Genomic DNA, 17,016 nt, shown 5'->3' with positions numbered 1-17,016 from the left:
TATGACACAAACCTTCAGGGCACACTGCGCAGGCTGACGCTCCATCATAGTCCACAAAAGAGCCAGCCGGACAGTCCTGAGGAGCTCCACTGCCTTCTGGACAATGCATGGCAGCTGGACAGACAACCTGAGTTTCCACACTGGAACCTGATGGACAGTAATGTCCTGGAAAAAAACATCGGAATCTAAATCAACACAATCAAGAAATAGACTAGAGTTAAACATGTTAATTCAGACATCAATAATCACATTTGTTCTCTAGATATTTGTCAGACAAATCCCAGTAAGTAGAATTACACACACCATTGGTATAGGTATAATTTTCAATTTCCATTTTTTTCCCAAGCACTTTTACAAAGTCTGTACAAATTGTGAAACAAATGAGTTCCAAACTAACACAAAAGACTGTTAAACACTATAACTATAACACAAACCTCACATACAAATGGTGGTAACAGACGTGCCCTTTCCAGCTTTATTAACACCTGATGTTTTGTGAATTGTACTTATATCTCCATTCTTCAAGAGTAAAACAATATTAGGACATGTGGCATTTGTAAGTCCATTTCTGACATAACATGATTATATTAACAGCAATTATAAATACTTACCAGCTTTACAAGGTCCTGTCACGTTTTAAAATCTGTTTTCGATACAACACGGTTCGGCTAACAGTAATCACAAATACTTACCAGCTTGTCTGTTTCCGATACAACACGGTTCGGCTAACAGTAATCACAAATACTTACCAGCTTGTCTGTTTCCGATACAACACGGTTCGGCTAACAGTAATCACAAATACTTACCAGCTTGTCTGTTTCCGATACAACACGGTTTGGCTAACAGTAATCACAAATACTTACCAGCTTTACAAAGTCCTGTCACATTTGTAAGTCCGTTTCCGTTACAATAGTACCCAGCTGTGCAGTTCGCACACTCGTAGTGGTAGGCAAGTCCAGTCGCATCAGAGAATGTTCCATTTGTGCATTGGTTTGGATATTCGGTACCTAAGCCACAGAAGTGGCCACTGAGACAGAGGATCTCAGTCGATGACCTTGAACCAGAGGGACAGTAGTACCTCTCTTCACACTGTCCGACTGGAGCTGTGAGACCCTGTATTGTTACAGTAGTAACCTCCGGTACAGTTGACACATTGACTTTCCATATGAAGGTTCGCGACATTGCTGTATGTGCCCTGGGGGCAGGGGATGGGCTCGTCTGTACCCTCGGGGCAGTAGGATCCCGCTGGACAGTCATCAGCATTAACCACTGTCGTAAGAAATATCGCCATAACGATAAGATCTCATACTTAACATCATCTGTAGTTATGTTAATTAGAAAATGGACTGCAGATAGCAAATTTCAAAAGCTAAGACATGTTGACAGGTATATGATAAAGTGATTTAAAAATAATTTAAAGTTTTCAAAACAATATGATTTCTTATTCTATCATCATCAACACTAGCATGTGTTAACTTTCTTATAACGTTTTGATACCAATCAAAATGCAAAAAAATTGTGAAATATAAGCTCCGTGAAAGTAAACAAATAAACAATAGGGTATGACTTACAGTCAGGCGTAGTGGAGTCTGCCCCCTCACGACAGAAGTAACCCGCTGAACATAGCTGTATAGGGTAGGTCAGTCCGACCTGGTCACACGCCCATCTACCCGTACATGGTGAACACTCGGATGAGTTTGTCAAACCTGTAATGCAAATGTTTTATTAAGTCTATAAACGTGGATATTTATGTGAGGGGGCAATTTACACTATATATGAGAAGCCTATTCGGGTAACGAAAATTTCTCCCACATATATTATTTTGTGATGTATGTGGTAAATATGGAACAGGTGCAATTCGCAGAATAACCCACAAGTGTATAGTTTACCTATCCAAATCACGAAATTAAACACCTGCAAAAATGACCATGTGTCAGTAAATCGGCTGTACTTTGTGGAATTCTGATATGAGTTTAAATTCGCACTTATTAAATTCTGATACTTTAAAATTTCATCATTCAATGTCTCGCTGAACATTATGTTAAGTCTACATATGACTGTAACATGTCATCATAATATCATACTGGTCCTATAATAAGCCCACCAGGTCAACACAAATTCTTTGGCTAAAAGTTGGGGGAGGAGGGGGGGGATCAAAGCAGGAAAATAAAATACCATTTACAAACCATTTACTGAACTGTAAGAGACAAGGATGAGTTTATTACCAGCTTATTGTTGGATAAATACGGTGGCTGAAGGTAAAATGGTCAGTCCACACTGACCTGTCCAACCTTACCTGTTCTGTTATTGAAAGTTCCTTTTGGACATGGGTACTGGTTACCATGCTCTGTGCCATTCGGACAATAGTAACCCTCTGGACAAACCGTTGTTGCATAATTGACCACCGGTCCAAATGTAGCATTACAGTAGTAGCCCTCTGGACAGGTCAAACACTCGAATTGACCTGGATTGCTCTGTGAATAAAAGCCAAGGTCACAGTTCCATTGATATGTAAATGACTATGTACAATAATAGCTCTGTGGGTCGGTCAGAAACCCAGAATGACATGATTTCATCTGAAAACAAAGTCGAAGTCAAATTTCTATTGAAGGGTAAGTTTGATTACCAACTATTCACATTAATCAGGCTGTTCCATCAAATATGACCACAAATAAACAACAACCAATTACTACTGTGCTTTGAAATTCTGATGCCTGCACAAGTGATGTCTATTTGCTGTGATCGGACCAAAGTAAATCGGTGGTGGAGCCATAGTCCATTAGACATTCACATCGTAACTTTTTGTTTCCCTACACACACGCATTGTAACCAAAGTGAGTTCACTCCAACTATATTTAGACCCTAGTCACTAGTTTCCGATCAAATTAAATCATTATGAATAATTATTTACCTGGTAGGTACCCGAAAGACAGGCCTCTTGTGCCTCTTTGCCTCCGACGCAGAAGTACCCGGGATCACAGCTGTAGTTGGCCGGTGTAGCCGAGATCTGACCAGCAGGACAGTAGTATCCAGGAGAACAGTCCCCAGCAGGCGCACTTAGACCCTCCGAATCACAATACTTTCCTGAAAAGTTAAAGTAACTCCGGATTATTAATAAGGCTCTCGCGAGAGTGGCAACTAATACCCTCCTCTCATAAGAATGGCAACTAATGCCCTCCTCTCATAAGAGTGGCAACTAATGCCCTCCTCTCATAAGAATGGCAACTAATGACCTCCTCTCATAAGAATGGCAACTAATGACCTCCTCTCATAACAGTGGCAACTAATGACCTCCTCTCATAAGAGTGGTAACTAATACCCTCCTCTCATAACAGTGGCAACTAATGACCTCCTCTCATAAGAGTGGTAACTAATGGCCTCCTCTCATAACAGTGACAACTAATGCCCTCCTCTCATAACAGTGGCAACTAATGCCCTCCTCTCCTAACAGTGACAACTAATGCCCTCCTCTCATAACAGTGGCAACTAATGACCTCCTCTCCTAACAGTGACAACTAATGCCCTCCTCTCATAACAGTGGCAACTAATGCCCTCCTCTCATAACAGTGACAACTAATGCCCTCCTCTCATAACAGTGGCAACTAATGCCCTCTCATAACAGTGGTAACTAATGCCCTCCTCTCATAACAGTGGCAACTAATGACCTCCTCTCATAAGAGTGGTAACTAATGCCCTCCTCTCATAACAGTGACAACTAATGCCCTCCTCTCATAACAGTGGTAACTAATGCCCTCCTCTCATAACAGTGACAACTAATGCCCTCCTCTCATAAGAGTGGCAACTAATGCCCTCCTCTCATAAGAGTGGCAACTAATGCCCTCCTCTCATAACAGTGGTAACTAATGCCCTCCTCTCATAACAGTGGCAACTAATGCCCTCCTCTCCTAACAGTGACAACTAATGCCCTCCTCTCATAACAGTGGTAACTAATGCCCTCCTCTCATAACAGTGGCAACTAATGACCTCCTCTCATAACAGTGGCAACTAATGACCTCCTCTCATAACAGTGGCAACTAATGACCTCCTCTAATAACAGTGGCAACTAATGCCCTCCTCTCATAAGAGTGGTAACTAATGGCCTCCTCTCATAAGAGTGGCAATGAATGACCTCCTCTCATAAGAGTGGCAACTAATGCCCTCCTCTCATAACAGTGACAACTAATGCCCTCCTCTCATAAGAGTGGTAACTAATGCCCTCCTCTCATAACAGTGGTAACTAATGCCCTCCTCTCATAAGTAAAGTGTGGCAAGGAATGGCCTCCTCTCATAACAGTGGCAACTAATGGCCTCCTCTCAAGAGAGTGGTAACTAATGCCCTAAATTCAATCTCTACAGAAAATATGCTTTTTAGTGGTAATTTTATTTCAGAGATTTTGGCAATTAATTGAATTGTGCTTAAATATTATCAGAAATATTCTAGTTTTAAATTGATTTATGATTCCACCACTTCATCAAATTGAATGCACTAATTGTTTGAAATTTGAAATGCTCTAAAACATGAGCATTCCAAAATATGAATGCTTTTAATATGTGATGTCTTACCTTTAGTTCAGATAGTACAGGACTAGTGATTGGTCCCTTACCTTTAGTTCAGATAGTACAGGACTAGTGATTGGTCCCTTACCTTTAGTTCAGATAGTACAGGACTAGTGATTGGTCCCTTACCTTTAGTTCAGATAGTACAGGACTAGTGATTGGTCCCTTACCTTTTGTGCAGATAGTACAGGACTAGTGATTGGTCCCTAATACCTTTAGTTCAGATAGTACAGGACTTGTGATTGGTCCCTTACCTTTTGTGCAGATGGTACAGGACGAGGGATTGGTTCCACGGATTGACCCACGATAGTAACCTATCGGACACGGTGTAGGATATGAGCTTCCCTCAGGACAGTAGTATCCAGTGGGACAGTTTCCGCCAGTAGAACCATCTGGGGGTGTGGTTAACGTGGTGCTGCCATTACAGTAGTAGCCTGTCACATGACAACAAACATACAAGTCACAATTAGTCACATGGCAACAAACATATGTCACAATTAGTCACATGGCAACAAACATATGTCACAATTAGTCACATGGCAACAAACATACAAGTCACAATTAGTCACATGGCAACAAACATACAAGTCACAATACATCTGGATATTAGTCACATGACAACTGACATGTAAGTCACCACATATCTAGACATTAGTCACATGGCAACAAACATATGTCACAATTAGTCATATGGCAACAAACATATAAGTCACAATTAGTCACATGGCAACAAACAAATAAGTCACAATTAGTCACATGGCAACAAACATATAAGTCACAATTAGTCACATGGCAACAAACATACAAGTCACAATACATCTGGAGATTAGTCACATGACAACTGACATGTAAGTCACCACATATCTAGACATTAGTCACATGGCAACAAACATGTAAGTCACAATTAACCTGGAGATCAGTCACATGGAAACAGACATGTCAGTCACAATTAATCTGGAGATTAGTCACATGGAAACAGACATGTCAGTCACAATTAATCTGGAGATCAGTCACATGACAACAAACATACAAGTCACAATTAATCTGGAGATCAGTCACATGACAACAAACATACAAGTCACAATTAATCTGGAGATCAGTCACATGACAACAGACATGTCAGTCACAATTAATCTGGAGATTAGTCACATGGAAACAGACATGTCAGTCACAATTAATCTGGAGATCAGTCACATGACAACAAACATACAAGTCACAATTAATCTGGAGATCAGTCACATGACAATAAACATACAAGTCAAAATTAATCTGGAGATCTGTCACATGACAACAAACATACAAGTCACAATTGATCTGGAGATCAGTCACATGACAACAGACATGTCAGTCACAATTAATCTGGAGATCAGTCACATGACAACAGACATACAAGTCAAAATTAATCTGGAGATCTGTCACATGACAACAAACATACAAGTCACAATTGATCTGGAGATCAGTCACATGACAACAGACATACAAGTCACAATTGATCTGAAGATCAGTCACATGACAACAGACATACAAGTCACAATTAATCTGGAGATCAGTCACATGACAATAAACATACAAGTCAAAATTAATCTGGAGATCTGTCACATGACAACAAACATACAAGTCACAATTGATCTGGAGATCAGTCACATGACAACAGACATACAAGTCACAATTAATCTGGAGATCAGTCACATGACAACAAACATACAAGTCACAATTGATCTGGAGATCAGTCACATGACAACAAACATACAAGTCACAATTAATCTGGAGATCAGTCACATGACAACAAACATACAAGTCACAATTAATCTGGAGATTAGTCACATGGCAACAGACATACAAGTCACAATTAATCTGGAGATCAGTCACATGACAACAGACATACAAGTCACAATACATCTGGTCACATGAAATTGGAAACTTAGTCACATGTAAATGTTAACTTTTTTTTTTTTTTTTTTTTTTAAACGTTTGCAAAACAAGTAAATGAGGGATTTAGTCAAATGACTTCCAATTTGTTAAATGGCATTCATTATTTTCAATCATTAAAAGTTACAAAAATACATATTTAGACTAGAAGCACTTTTCGAAAGGGGATTTTTTTTTTCCCATTTAAAATTCATCCAGAAACAAATAATATTTCACGGCAAGAAAAAAAAACAAAAAAAAATTGATACTAATCTTATTCCCTGGTCTTACCCTGAGAGCAGTTTCCAGTAGGTTCTATGAGGCGTATACCCAGACAGTACATGCCCGGTGTACACTCAATAGCTGCACCACTTCCTTCAGGACAGTACTGGCCAAACTGACAGTTACCTCCCATGGTAGGATCAGTAGGACTAGGACTGGTTGATCCTCCTGAACAGTAGTATCCTCCACTGTAAGAGATAACAGGTACAATATCCAACATCATTCCATGTTTTAATCATGCTCTTCCTGATAACAATACTTGCTTGTACTAAATTTAACTAACATCATAAGCAATGAGCTTCTTTACAGGTAAAACTTGTGTGTATTGTTTTTTTTCGATAGATTTCAGGATGATTTTAACACTTTTGGTTTGGTTTGTTTTTGTTTAAAGTCCTATTAACAGCCAGGGTCATTTAAGGACGTGCCAGGTTTTGGAGATGGAGGAAAGCCGGAGTAACCGGAGAAAAACCACCGGCCTACGGTCAGAGGTGGAGGGCTAGTGATAAAGTGTCGGGACACCTTAACCACTCACCCACCGTGGCCCAAGCAAGTATTCTACATATTTAATAAGGAATCATTAATACATCAAGTCTGCTTTGTATTTCTACAACTGTCTGTTGGCACAAATTCCTCTGAATATCTACGTTGATAGTAAGGGCAGATAACTCTATAATTAAAAACATAAAATTAAATATGAAGAGTTTGTCGGTAAGGGGAGACAGCTCCAATATTGCATACCTGCAGTTGCCAGTTGGAGCAGACAGCCCGGTGGTCTGACAATATTGTCCTGGTGTACATAACACACATGCTGAGGAATTGATCTGGTTGGTGGCAGAGTTAAATGTTCCAGCAGGGCAAGGATTAGCATACTTCTGTGTGGTGCCCTCAGGACAGTAGTAGCCACTGCTACAGGACTTGTCAGTGTAGTCAGTCGAGTTAGCCAGGCAGTAGTACCCTGTACACAGATAACCAAACATTACTCATGTTGTAGATTTTCAAATTTCCGATTTCTTTTTTTGTGTGATTTCTAATAAATTTTTTCATGCATGTCTTTTTTGGGATTTCTGATTTTTTTTTTTTTTCCCACTAATTTTTCTTTTTTTATTCCGTTTTATTATATCTTAACTTGAAATTACATAAGTTGACTATCAGTTTAATCATAAATACATTCCATACAACCAAATAATTTGAAATTGAATGTTAATATTAATTACAACAAATAATTTTTCTTTTAATTTGCATATATATTTTTTGGTATAACATTTAAAGTATTATTATTTAATCAATAATATAATAAATTAATCATATAACTTGACAACACATCTTTATCACTTTCGTCGCATCTTGGTGATTCTTCAGACTGAAGTTATACATAAAGAAATAAAGACTTGACAACAGTCTAAAGAATCGCTGAGATGCGACGAAAGCGCTAAAGATGTGACATCAAGTTTTTATTTCTCTATGTATTACTTCCTCTGTAGGAGTCATACTTAACTATATATATATACATACATAATGTATGTATATAGTGGTCAGGTTAATTCACAATTCTCTGTACACTACACAATGATTATATACCATGTAGCGATATAACCAGTATGTTGGCAGGTATACATATAATTATAAGGATTAAGAATTTTCCAAAGTTTTGTTTACACGTCAAAACACCTTCAAATCTTCTGTCATAAGATGACTTTAAGAATAATTAAGATTTCAAAATAAAAAATGAATTATAAAGAAAAAAAAAAAGAAAAAAAAAAGACTTTAAGCATGACTCACCGGCTGGGCATGTTTTACAGGTGCTCTGTGTCGTTTCGTCTTGGTATTCTCCGGCAGAACAGCCAACAGGGGCATCACTGCCTTCAGGACATTTGTAACCGAGGGGACAAATGTCACCATAGCCTTGAAAGTGAAAAATGTAATATTGAACTTAAAACATTTCTATCTCTTCAACTATTGTGGAGCTGTGATATGTTTGATATCAACATTAATGCGTACATGTAGTTAATGTATAATTACTTTTTTTAGGATGATTATTATTTTTCAATATGATCAATTCAAAAATTTCCAAAGTAGCCCTACTGTTTCCTTTTTCCTCAGGAACTATCAAATTGCACATTAAATTAACAAACTGATAATGTAAGCAAGTATTGATATAACCATATGAAAATGTTTATTATTGCTAAAATGTTGTTAATTGTCTAATGTCCAATTTTTCTGATGTCCAATAAGAAAAAAAAAAATTATTATGCAATTTAAGGTATGTTAATGAATTGGAAAACAGATTAAATACGAAATGGTCTTTTGGTCTGTTTTGCATCAATCGGGTCACATGACTATTCTAATAGATTTAATGACCTTTTTATCCACCAATTAGAATATAGAATTATTCTATAAATATATCTACTGCACCATTCAATGCCAATCATGATCACAGAATTATTCTATATATAGATCTACTAAACCTGTTGGTTTGCACCAATCAGATCAAAGAATTATTTTATCAAAGTATCTAATGACCTCTTTGTCAACCAATCAAATTACAATATTACAAGATTCACTGACCAGTATGTCCACCAATCAGAGGACAGCTTGCTGGATAAGTGCTGTTGACGGCTGCATTGTCAGGATTCGGACGGTCTACGCCAGACTGACAGTAATATCCAGCTTGACATAGTCCCGTGGTGTTGGTGGCTCCCTCTACTGAGCAATAATATCCACCGTCACAGTCCAGGCATTGGTTAACCTGAAGAAGATATTGATCATATATTAATTATTGAACTTTTCAGTTTTACAGTCTTGTAAACAGTTAAATATTTATTCATATTTTGGGGGGTGGGGGTGGGGTGGGGGGATGGATGGTGTTACAAGGCGCAAAGTGAGCTGGGGCTCATATATACCTCCCATTTCTTCTTTAAAATGGTCAAGAGTGACCTTTTGAACTTGACCACTATGTAATCGACATAATTTATACACACAGGGGCCGCGGTGGCCGAGTGGTTAAGGTGTCCCGACACTTTATCACTAGCCCTCCACCTCTGGGTTGCGAGTTCGAAACCTACGTGGGGCAGTTGCCAGGTTCTGACTGTAGGCCGGTGGTTTTTCTCCGGGTACTCCGGCTTTCCTCCACCTCCAAAACCTGGCACGTCCTTAAATGACCCAGGCTGTTAATAGGACGTTAAACAAAAACAAACCAAACAAACCAAACTATACACACAAATGTAGAACTTGAGGATGTAGTGGTTTGGTGTGGACATGAATCCCAATCTGTCCAGTGGTTTATGAAATCTTTACACAAGCTTTGCACTGACACAGGTGACAGAGGGGTCACAGAGTGATTCCTATATAGCATGGGGGTATGTACAGTATGGGGGCATATTAAATGAAAGTACCGTAAGTGGTTGCCTGTAGTTACATACCCTAAACAAGTTCGTCTGCTGACTGTAGGTGCCCTTAGGACATGGCTGCCAGTCAAGTCCAGTTCCTGCAGGACAATAGTAGCCCATTGGACAATCAAAATATCCTGATGCTGGAATTCCAGCGCTGACATTCTGGGCCACACAGTAGAATCTGAAGAAAATAATATGCATTATACTATCATAGCTGAAAGTATCGTAAAGAAAAAGACTCACCCATCAGTGTACATGTTACAGTTCGTATATTAAATACAGGCTCTTGTTGGTGTGCATGTTGCTGTTCGTAAATGAAACACAGACTTACCCGTCGGGGCAGGTATTGCAGGAAGACATTCCTGTACTGTTGGTGAAGGTTCCTGCAGTACAGGCTAATGGCTGGTCACTTCCTTCAGGACAGTGAAGGCCGATGGGACAGATGATGGCATTGTGTGCACTGGAACCTGTTACACATTTTAATATTCATTATTAATACTGGAATTTTATCATAAGATACACTAAGGTGTCTGGATCTTTAGTCTTTTCACTACGACTGTAACAAAACAACTTTCTGAAATCTTTGAAATGATGAATGACATGTGTTTGGTGATAGCACCAAGCCATGACACAAAAAGGTATTGATGTCGTTCCGATTGAATGAATCAAGACTGTCATGATGTTAAAGTGGTCCGAATTCATTGAGCCATGACAGAGAACCATAGTAATTTAAATATGACATTTAAGTTCAATGAACCACAACAAACATGGTCGGAGTTCATTGAACCATGACAAACATGATACTGAGGTGGTCCATGTTCAATGAACCATGACAAAATCTTATGCTTTTGTTACTGACCTTCAGGGCAGTAGTAGCCTGCTGTACAGTTCCCTTCTACATCCGTTAGCCCAGTCTGTGTACAATAGCTACCGCCTGTACAGTTTGTACATTCCTCTGATGCTGTCAGTCCCGTGCTGTTAGAGAACGTTCCGGCTGGACAACGAACTGGTGTGTGGGTACCCTCGGGGCAGTACCGTCCAGCTGTACAGATCTGTGGAGCATTGTTGTCAGATCCCTCAATACAGAAGAAACCTGCTGTGCACAGTCCTGTCGGTTCAATCAGTCCGGAATCATTACAATACCAGCCTGAAACAAAAAAGATTGATAACTTTAGAAGGGAGGAAACTTTAAATGTTACAGAAATATGGCGATAGATAACACTATATATTGTTGTCAATGAAAAAGATACTACTTTTACATTCCCATATAGCAAAGGAAGAACATCAGCACTTTTTATCAACTGAATAATAGGGCAGAACAATACATGCCCGTCGAATGGCATATACCCTGGTAGTGTTATATACCATCTTGCATCATTTAAGAGTGGTACACTGGCATGCTATAAACCTCACCTTTCACTACAAAGTCAGTGTTTACCTTTCACTACAAAGTCAGTGTTCAATTTTTTATTCAAACAGTTTCAGGTAAACAAGTAATCAGACGTCTCGAACTGATTAAAGACAACTTGATGTCATAAATTATAAAGACTACCAAGTTTCCCAAGTTTATGCCAGATTGACAGACTTACAATGCCATACCATAATATTCCCATCAAATCAGATGAGCATATTCCAAGGGCAATACTTTCATATTCCCATAATAACAAGGACAGAATATTGATATTACAGCATTTTAAAAGAAACTGAATACAAGAACTGATTAAAAATTTATTTCACAACTAATTATGAATACATTATTTCGATATTTATTTTACTGATCATAATACAAATGACCTATGACCTTGACCCTGTGTCCTAGCTACTGACCTCTGGTACATGAGTTGCAGTCAGTGAGATTCATCAGTTTAGTGTTGTTGGAGAAAGTTCCAGGTGGACACTTAATGGGTTCAGTGGTCTGCTCTGGACAGTAGTGACCGACTGGACAAGGATCAGCATCCAATCCCTGTATAGGTGCGGCTGTTTGGGCACCTGAGCGACAGAAGTATCCGGCCGCACATGCCAGTGACGGGACAACAGTGCCAGCTGTACAGTAGAGTCCACCTAGGATAGAACATAGATATTATTATTAATAAATGTTAAAGTGTTCACTGTTTGACACATCTGACTAAATAGAACACTAAATTTTTGTCAAGTAGAAGCCAAGAGAGCACAGAGTTCACATAAATATTTCTCACATATTTCACAGGGTTATATCCAATGGTTGCTAGGGAAAAGATAAATCCATATTACACAGGGGGTTGAAGACGGCTGGCACATGCTATATGACGCTGCTCACAATAACGTTAGATTCTATTAATCACCACCTCCATCAGTAAATGGTGCATGTACATAGTTATATATAATTACCCTATTCTTTTTTGAAACAGCATGATTGAGTGTGACACTGGACCATTTTTAAATATATTGTCTATATTTTGTACACAACCTTTGTTCTATGGACAGATGCACAGAAACAGCAACCAAATTGCATCTGAAGTCAGGAGAAACCATACCTTCCATGATGTCATAATGTCTAAACCAAATGATATTTAAATCATCTAAGTACAGTAGAACTGACCTGTACATGCCATACATTCCGTGTCCCACCTTAAGCCGGTCTGGTTGTTGAAGGTACCAGCTGGACAAGGGAACTCGTTCGCGACCTTTGTTCCATTGGGGCAGTAGTGACCCTCTGGACAGATGTAATCCGTGTAGTTAGAGATTGGCCCGACAGCGTTGTCACAGTAGAAGCCCTCAACACACTCCTTACATGTGGACCTGTCTGATTTCGTCCTGGTAGTAACCAGCAGGGCACAGTTGGTAGATACTCGAACCGGCTGTACATTTGTTGCCAACAGGACATTCGTAGGCACTAGGGTTTCTCACAACCTGGCCCTCAGGGCAGTAGTAGCCTTTAGCAGAAGAAACAAGAGGATTACTATTGAATCTAATAAGGTATTGTAGACCCCTCATGTCAGGATATAAAAGGAAATGAAACAAGTGCATATATGAAGCTATACATGACAATTAGGTTGCATATGAAGTCAGAAGATTAAGGATGTGAAAATTCTATTCATAGTAACAAAAAGTAATTATAGTGACCTAATTTTTTTTATTTCATTCACAACATTTATCATGATAATATTTAACCTACGTGTTTATCCTGTTTTAAGCCCCTGCCTGGTTATAGAAGCGCATGTTTACTGCGGTTGTGTAAAATGTTAATTACTATTTTTCTTTATTGTACGGCAATTAAAGCCAACCTCCTGACGTGTCAAAGTTAATGTACTGTGACCTGGGTTTATTACATGAGTAAGGTACACACCTGCATCACACATTCCGTCCTCAGTGGCGAGTCCACTACTGTTACAGTAATAGCCAGCCGTACAGGATAAACACCAGGAGAGGTTCTGGGCGGCCATGCTAGGCTGGAAGAATCCTTGAGGACAGGGTTCAGGAACAGAACTTCCCTCCAAACAGTAGTGACCCAATGGACAACGGTCACCTGGAAATGAGAGTTCAGATTCTTGTAGATAATATTAGCATTTTGGTTGAAACACAAGACCAACAACCTTTCCTCCTTAGCTGTAAATGTTATATCAGACCACAAAGCTGAGTTTACACTGTTATAATACACCAATCCTATCAATAAATTTTATATCACATCAGTTACAACAGTTTGGATCATGCACAAATGGCAAAAAAAAAAAAAAAAAAAATTGAGAACCCAACATATCATAATCATAAATACTTTGATCAAGATTCATAACAGTTCAGTCAGTAGTCAGTTGATTCTGTTGAAAAACTGAATTCCTAAAAATCAGGGCTCAAAAGTGATATTTTTACCAGGTGGCCTATTTGGCTACCAAGTCATAAGATCTAGGCGCCAATTGGAAAAGTTACTAGCCAGGCCTAGTTGTCTTTGAAAGATTATCGAATCGCAAATTTACACAACTTTTTAGTGGCCATGCAGGCCCCTTATAGGTCAATAACTGGTCGCCAATTGTGAATTTAAGGCGCCATGGCCACTAAAATAGGCGCCACTTTGAGCCCTGAAAATCTCTGCTAATCTTTTAAGATTTTGTTGCTGTCCTTTTCCTCCTTACCTCCAGTGCCTGTAGGTTGTGTTGTTGTGGAGTTAGCGTTACAGTAATATCCGGCGGAGCAGTTCCCGGCAGGGGCACTCATCATGTCCACATCACAGTACATGCCTGGGTCACATCCAACAGGGGCCGAACTTCCCATTGGGCAGTATGTTCCTGTAAGGGAGATCACTCTCTTCGTCACATAATATATAGAAAATTTCAAAAATTGCTATGATGAACTGAACTGCTACTATGATATGTCTCCTTGAACACATAAATTAGCTTCACTTGTTCAAGGCTTAGACAGAGCTGTCTAAATGAACTACCAAAAATGGTGACTTACTTTCAAAATGGACGCTTAGGCTTTCAGTTGATTCAAGCTATGGCGATTTGATTAACTTAATCTATTCTCTGTTTTCCTCATCATAGAAGCTCAGAAATACTTAAAAATAAAAAAACATACCTGCTAGACATTTCCCACCATCAGTCAAAGTCTGGGCTAGGCTAGAGCCTATTGTACAGTACCAGCCTGGATCACACAACCCCTGTGGGGGAGCTCATCCCTGGGGAGCCACAGTAGGACCCAGGGGTACATGGCTCACAAGCACTGGAATTTGATTTACCTGGAAACAAACGTGACAACATCAGTATTTACACTGCAAAGGTGACAAAATGCTTCCCTGAGGTACATACATAGCTAACTCGCAACTATTTGCTGTCTAACGGATGAACAGACAGGTATAATTGTCCCTGACTGGGGTACAAAGCCAATTAAACATTTCAAAGTGTGACGGACAAACAGACAGATACAAGATGAACTTGAAGACATATGAATGAAATCTATATATCTGGGAAACAATGAAAGCAGTGTAGCATACCAGTCAGATTGTTGAAAGTTCCTGCTGGACAAGGGAACTCAACATCATAGGCAGTGTTGGTTGGACAGTAGTGACCGGATGGACATGGTTTGTCCGAATACGTGGTACTGTTGGCGATACAGTAGTAGCCCGCTGGACACGACTTACATGATGCTTGGTTACTCTCGTCCTGTTAAACAAAATCAAAACCATTAGATGGAACTCGGAGCCATTATCATATATTTCAATTTCTACTCAAGTTGGAGTCAATGAAATTCCCAAACTTAATCTGTTTCATTTGCTCATGAATTTGACCAGATTAACACTGATCAGTGCGTATGAATACCTAGACAAAATCCTTCCGCAGAACGATTTCACTTTTTCTACATCGTTGTTATAAACATGGAATAATTATTAAAATTATCAAATTTATAATGTATTCTTGTATTTCATGAAAGACCAGATATGCTAAATACTTCTATTTTGACAAAATAATGCTGTTTTTTAATCCTAAAATGGCAGACTATTTTACTCGACCGACTAGACATGCACAATCCGGAACTCCTCAGGCTTTTCCGTATTTGGACTTGCACAAGCTTCGAGACATTAATATCTAGGCCGACTTTTTTAATCGAAAAAAAAACAATTGAAATATAAGGATTGAATCTTGATTTGGTTGATTTCATGGGGTCATGAATTGAGTTGCTCATGAGACAAATATTCAACATGTCTCAAGAGCAACTCAATTCATGACCCCATGAAATCGATCAAATCAAGATTCAATCCTTAAATGGTAGTGATCTAGGATTTTATACAGTATGTATCCGCAAATAAGCCCCCTTTCTTCATTTTTTGTAGAATAGAAATTTTAAAATAGTAAGCTACTTAAGTAATGCTAGGGGGTTTATTTGCTAATAAAGTTAAAACAGACGATGTCTAAACAGTCCGTAACACAAGAGGTTATGAAGTTCATCACCATATAAATCTCTATCATTGTTTGATACCCACTTATCACCCGTGGGTCAAGAAAATGAAAATCCTCGTTTCAATAGAGGCTATTTGATTGAGTGTAGTGTAATCAACCTTGGGTATCTGACGATGGATCTACACAGGTTACACATTTTTCAACAAAAATACAGCCTGTTTAGACTGATTTACTGGAGCAATAAAAGTATAGATCCTCATACTGAATACCTTAAACTCTTACATGTACCAGTAAATAGAAATTTACATTGGTCTTTATAACTAGTTAACCGCATAATAATATTTATGGCTAAGAAATATTTTGGAGTTGTAGCTATAAATGAAGACCTATATAATAAGGAAAGACCCATTTCATTTGATACCAATCTATTTTGAGTCACAAGTTTTCTGTGAATGCGCACAAAATCCCAATATTTTGAATAGCATACAATACTACCTTAAGATAACCTGAAGATATCATCCTACAGAAAACTATGTTATCACTGAGGGTCTGCAGAATGACCCAGATTGACACCCCTTCTTTGTTAACTGTTTTTGGTGAAAATGAAAACAAGAGCTCCAAATGTAAGGTCAATCAAAAACTTTAGTTCATGTATCTCGATCAGTTATCAAAAACTTGAGGAAACAAGGGCCCAATGGGCCCAAATCGCTCACCTGCAATGCAGTGATCTTTTCATATATGGATCCTGCAGTTATTTGAAAGCATGCTTCAAGATTTTAGCCTTTTTGACTCCTGTGACCTTGAATGAAGGTCAAGATCATTCATTTCAACAAACTTGGTAGCCCTTTACCCCAGCATGCTACAGACTTAATATCAACTCCCTGGGACTCTTGGTTATTGAGAAGAAGTCGTTTAAAGATTTTAGCCTTTTTGACTCCTGTGACCTTGAATGAAGATCAAGGTCATTCATTTGAACAAACTTGGTAGCCCTTTACCCCAGCATGCTACAGGCC

General features: G+C 38.8%; 1 protein-coding gene across 1 annotated transcript in view; it reads right to left on the bottom strand.

Annotated features, from left to right (window-relative positions):
• LOC117317428 overlaps positions 1–17,016 on the bottom strand; it is a 141,569-nt gene that overhangs the window by 55,196 nt on the left and 69,357 nt on the right. The window contains 22 exon segments of the mRNA XM_033872237.1: positions 13–165; positions 864–1,113; positions 1,115–1,269; positions 1,572–1,706; positions 2,297–2,474; positions 2,912–3,084; positions 4,812–4,991; positions 6,757–6,935; positions 7,486–7,702; positions 8,527–8,649; positions 9,313–9,493; positions 10,167–10,317; positions 10,468–10,603; positions 10,996–11,283; positions 11,964–12,197; positions 12,715–12,913; positions 12,915–13,048; positions 13,462–13,641; positions 14,243–14,395; positions 14,685–14,766; positions 14,768–14,844; positions 15,100–15,268. Coding sequence (XP_033728128.1) covers positions 13–165; positions 864–1,113; positions 1,115–1,269; positions 1,572–1,706; positions 2,297–2,474; positions 2,912–3,084; positions 4,812–4,991; positions 6,757–6,935; positions 7,486–7,702; positions 8,527–8,649; positions 9,313–9,493; positions 10,167–10,317; positions 10,468–10,603; positions 10,996–11,283; positions 11,964–12,197; positions 12,715–12,913; positions 12,915–13,048; positions 13,462–13,641; positions 14,243–14,395; positions 14,685–14,766; positions 14,768–14,844; positions 15,100–15,268 — 3,727 coding nt within the window.

Source organism: Pecten maximus, chromosome 19 (assembly GCF_902652985.1).
Source record: "Pecten maximus chromosome 19, xPecMax1.1, whole genome shotgun sequence".
Classification (NCBI taxonomy): domain Eukaryota; kingdom Metazoa; phylum Mollusca; class Bivalvia; order Pectinida; family Pectinidae; genus Pecten; species Pecten maximus.
The sequence above is the reverse complement of the archived record's forward strand: the minus strand, read 5'-3'. Positions and strand labels throughout refer to the sequence as shown.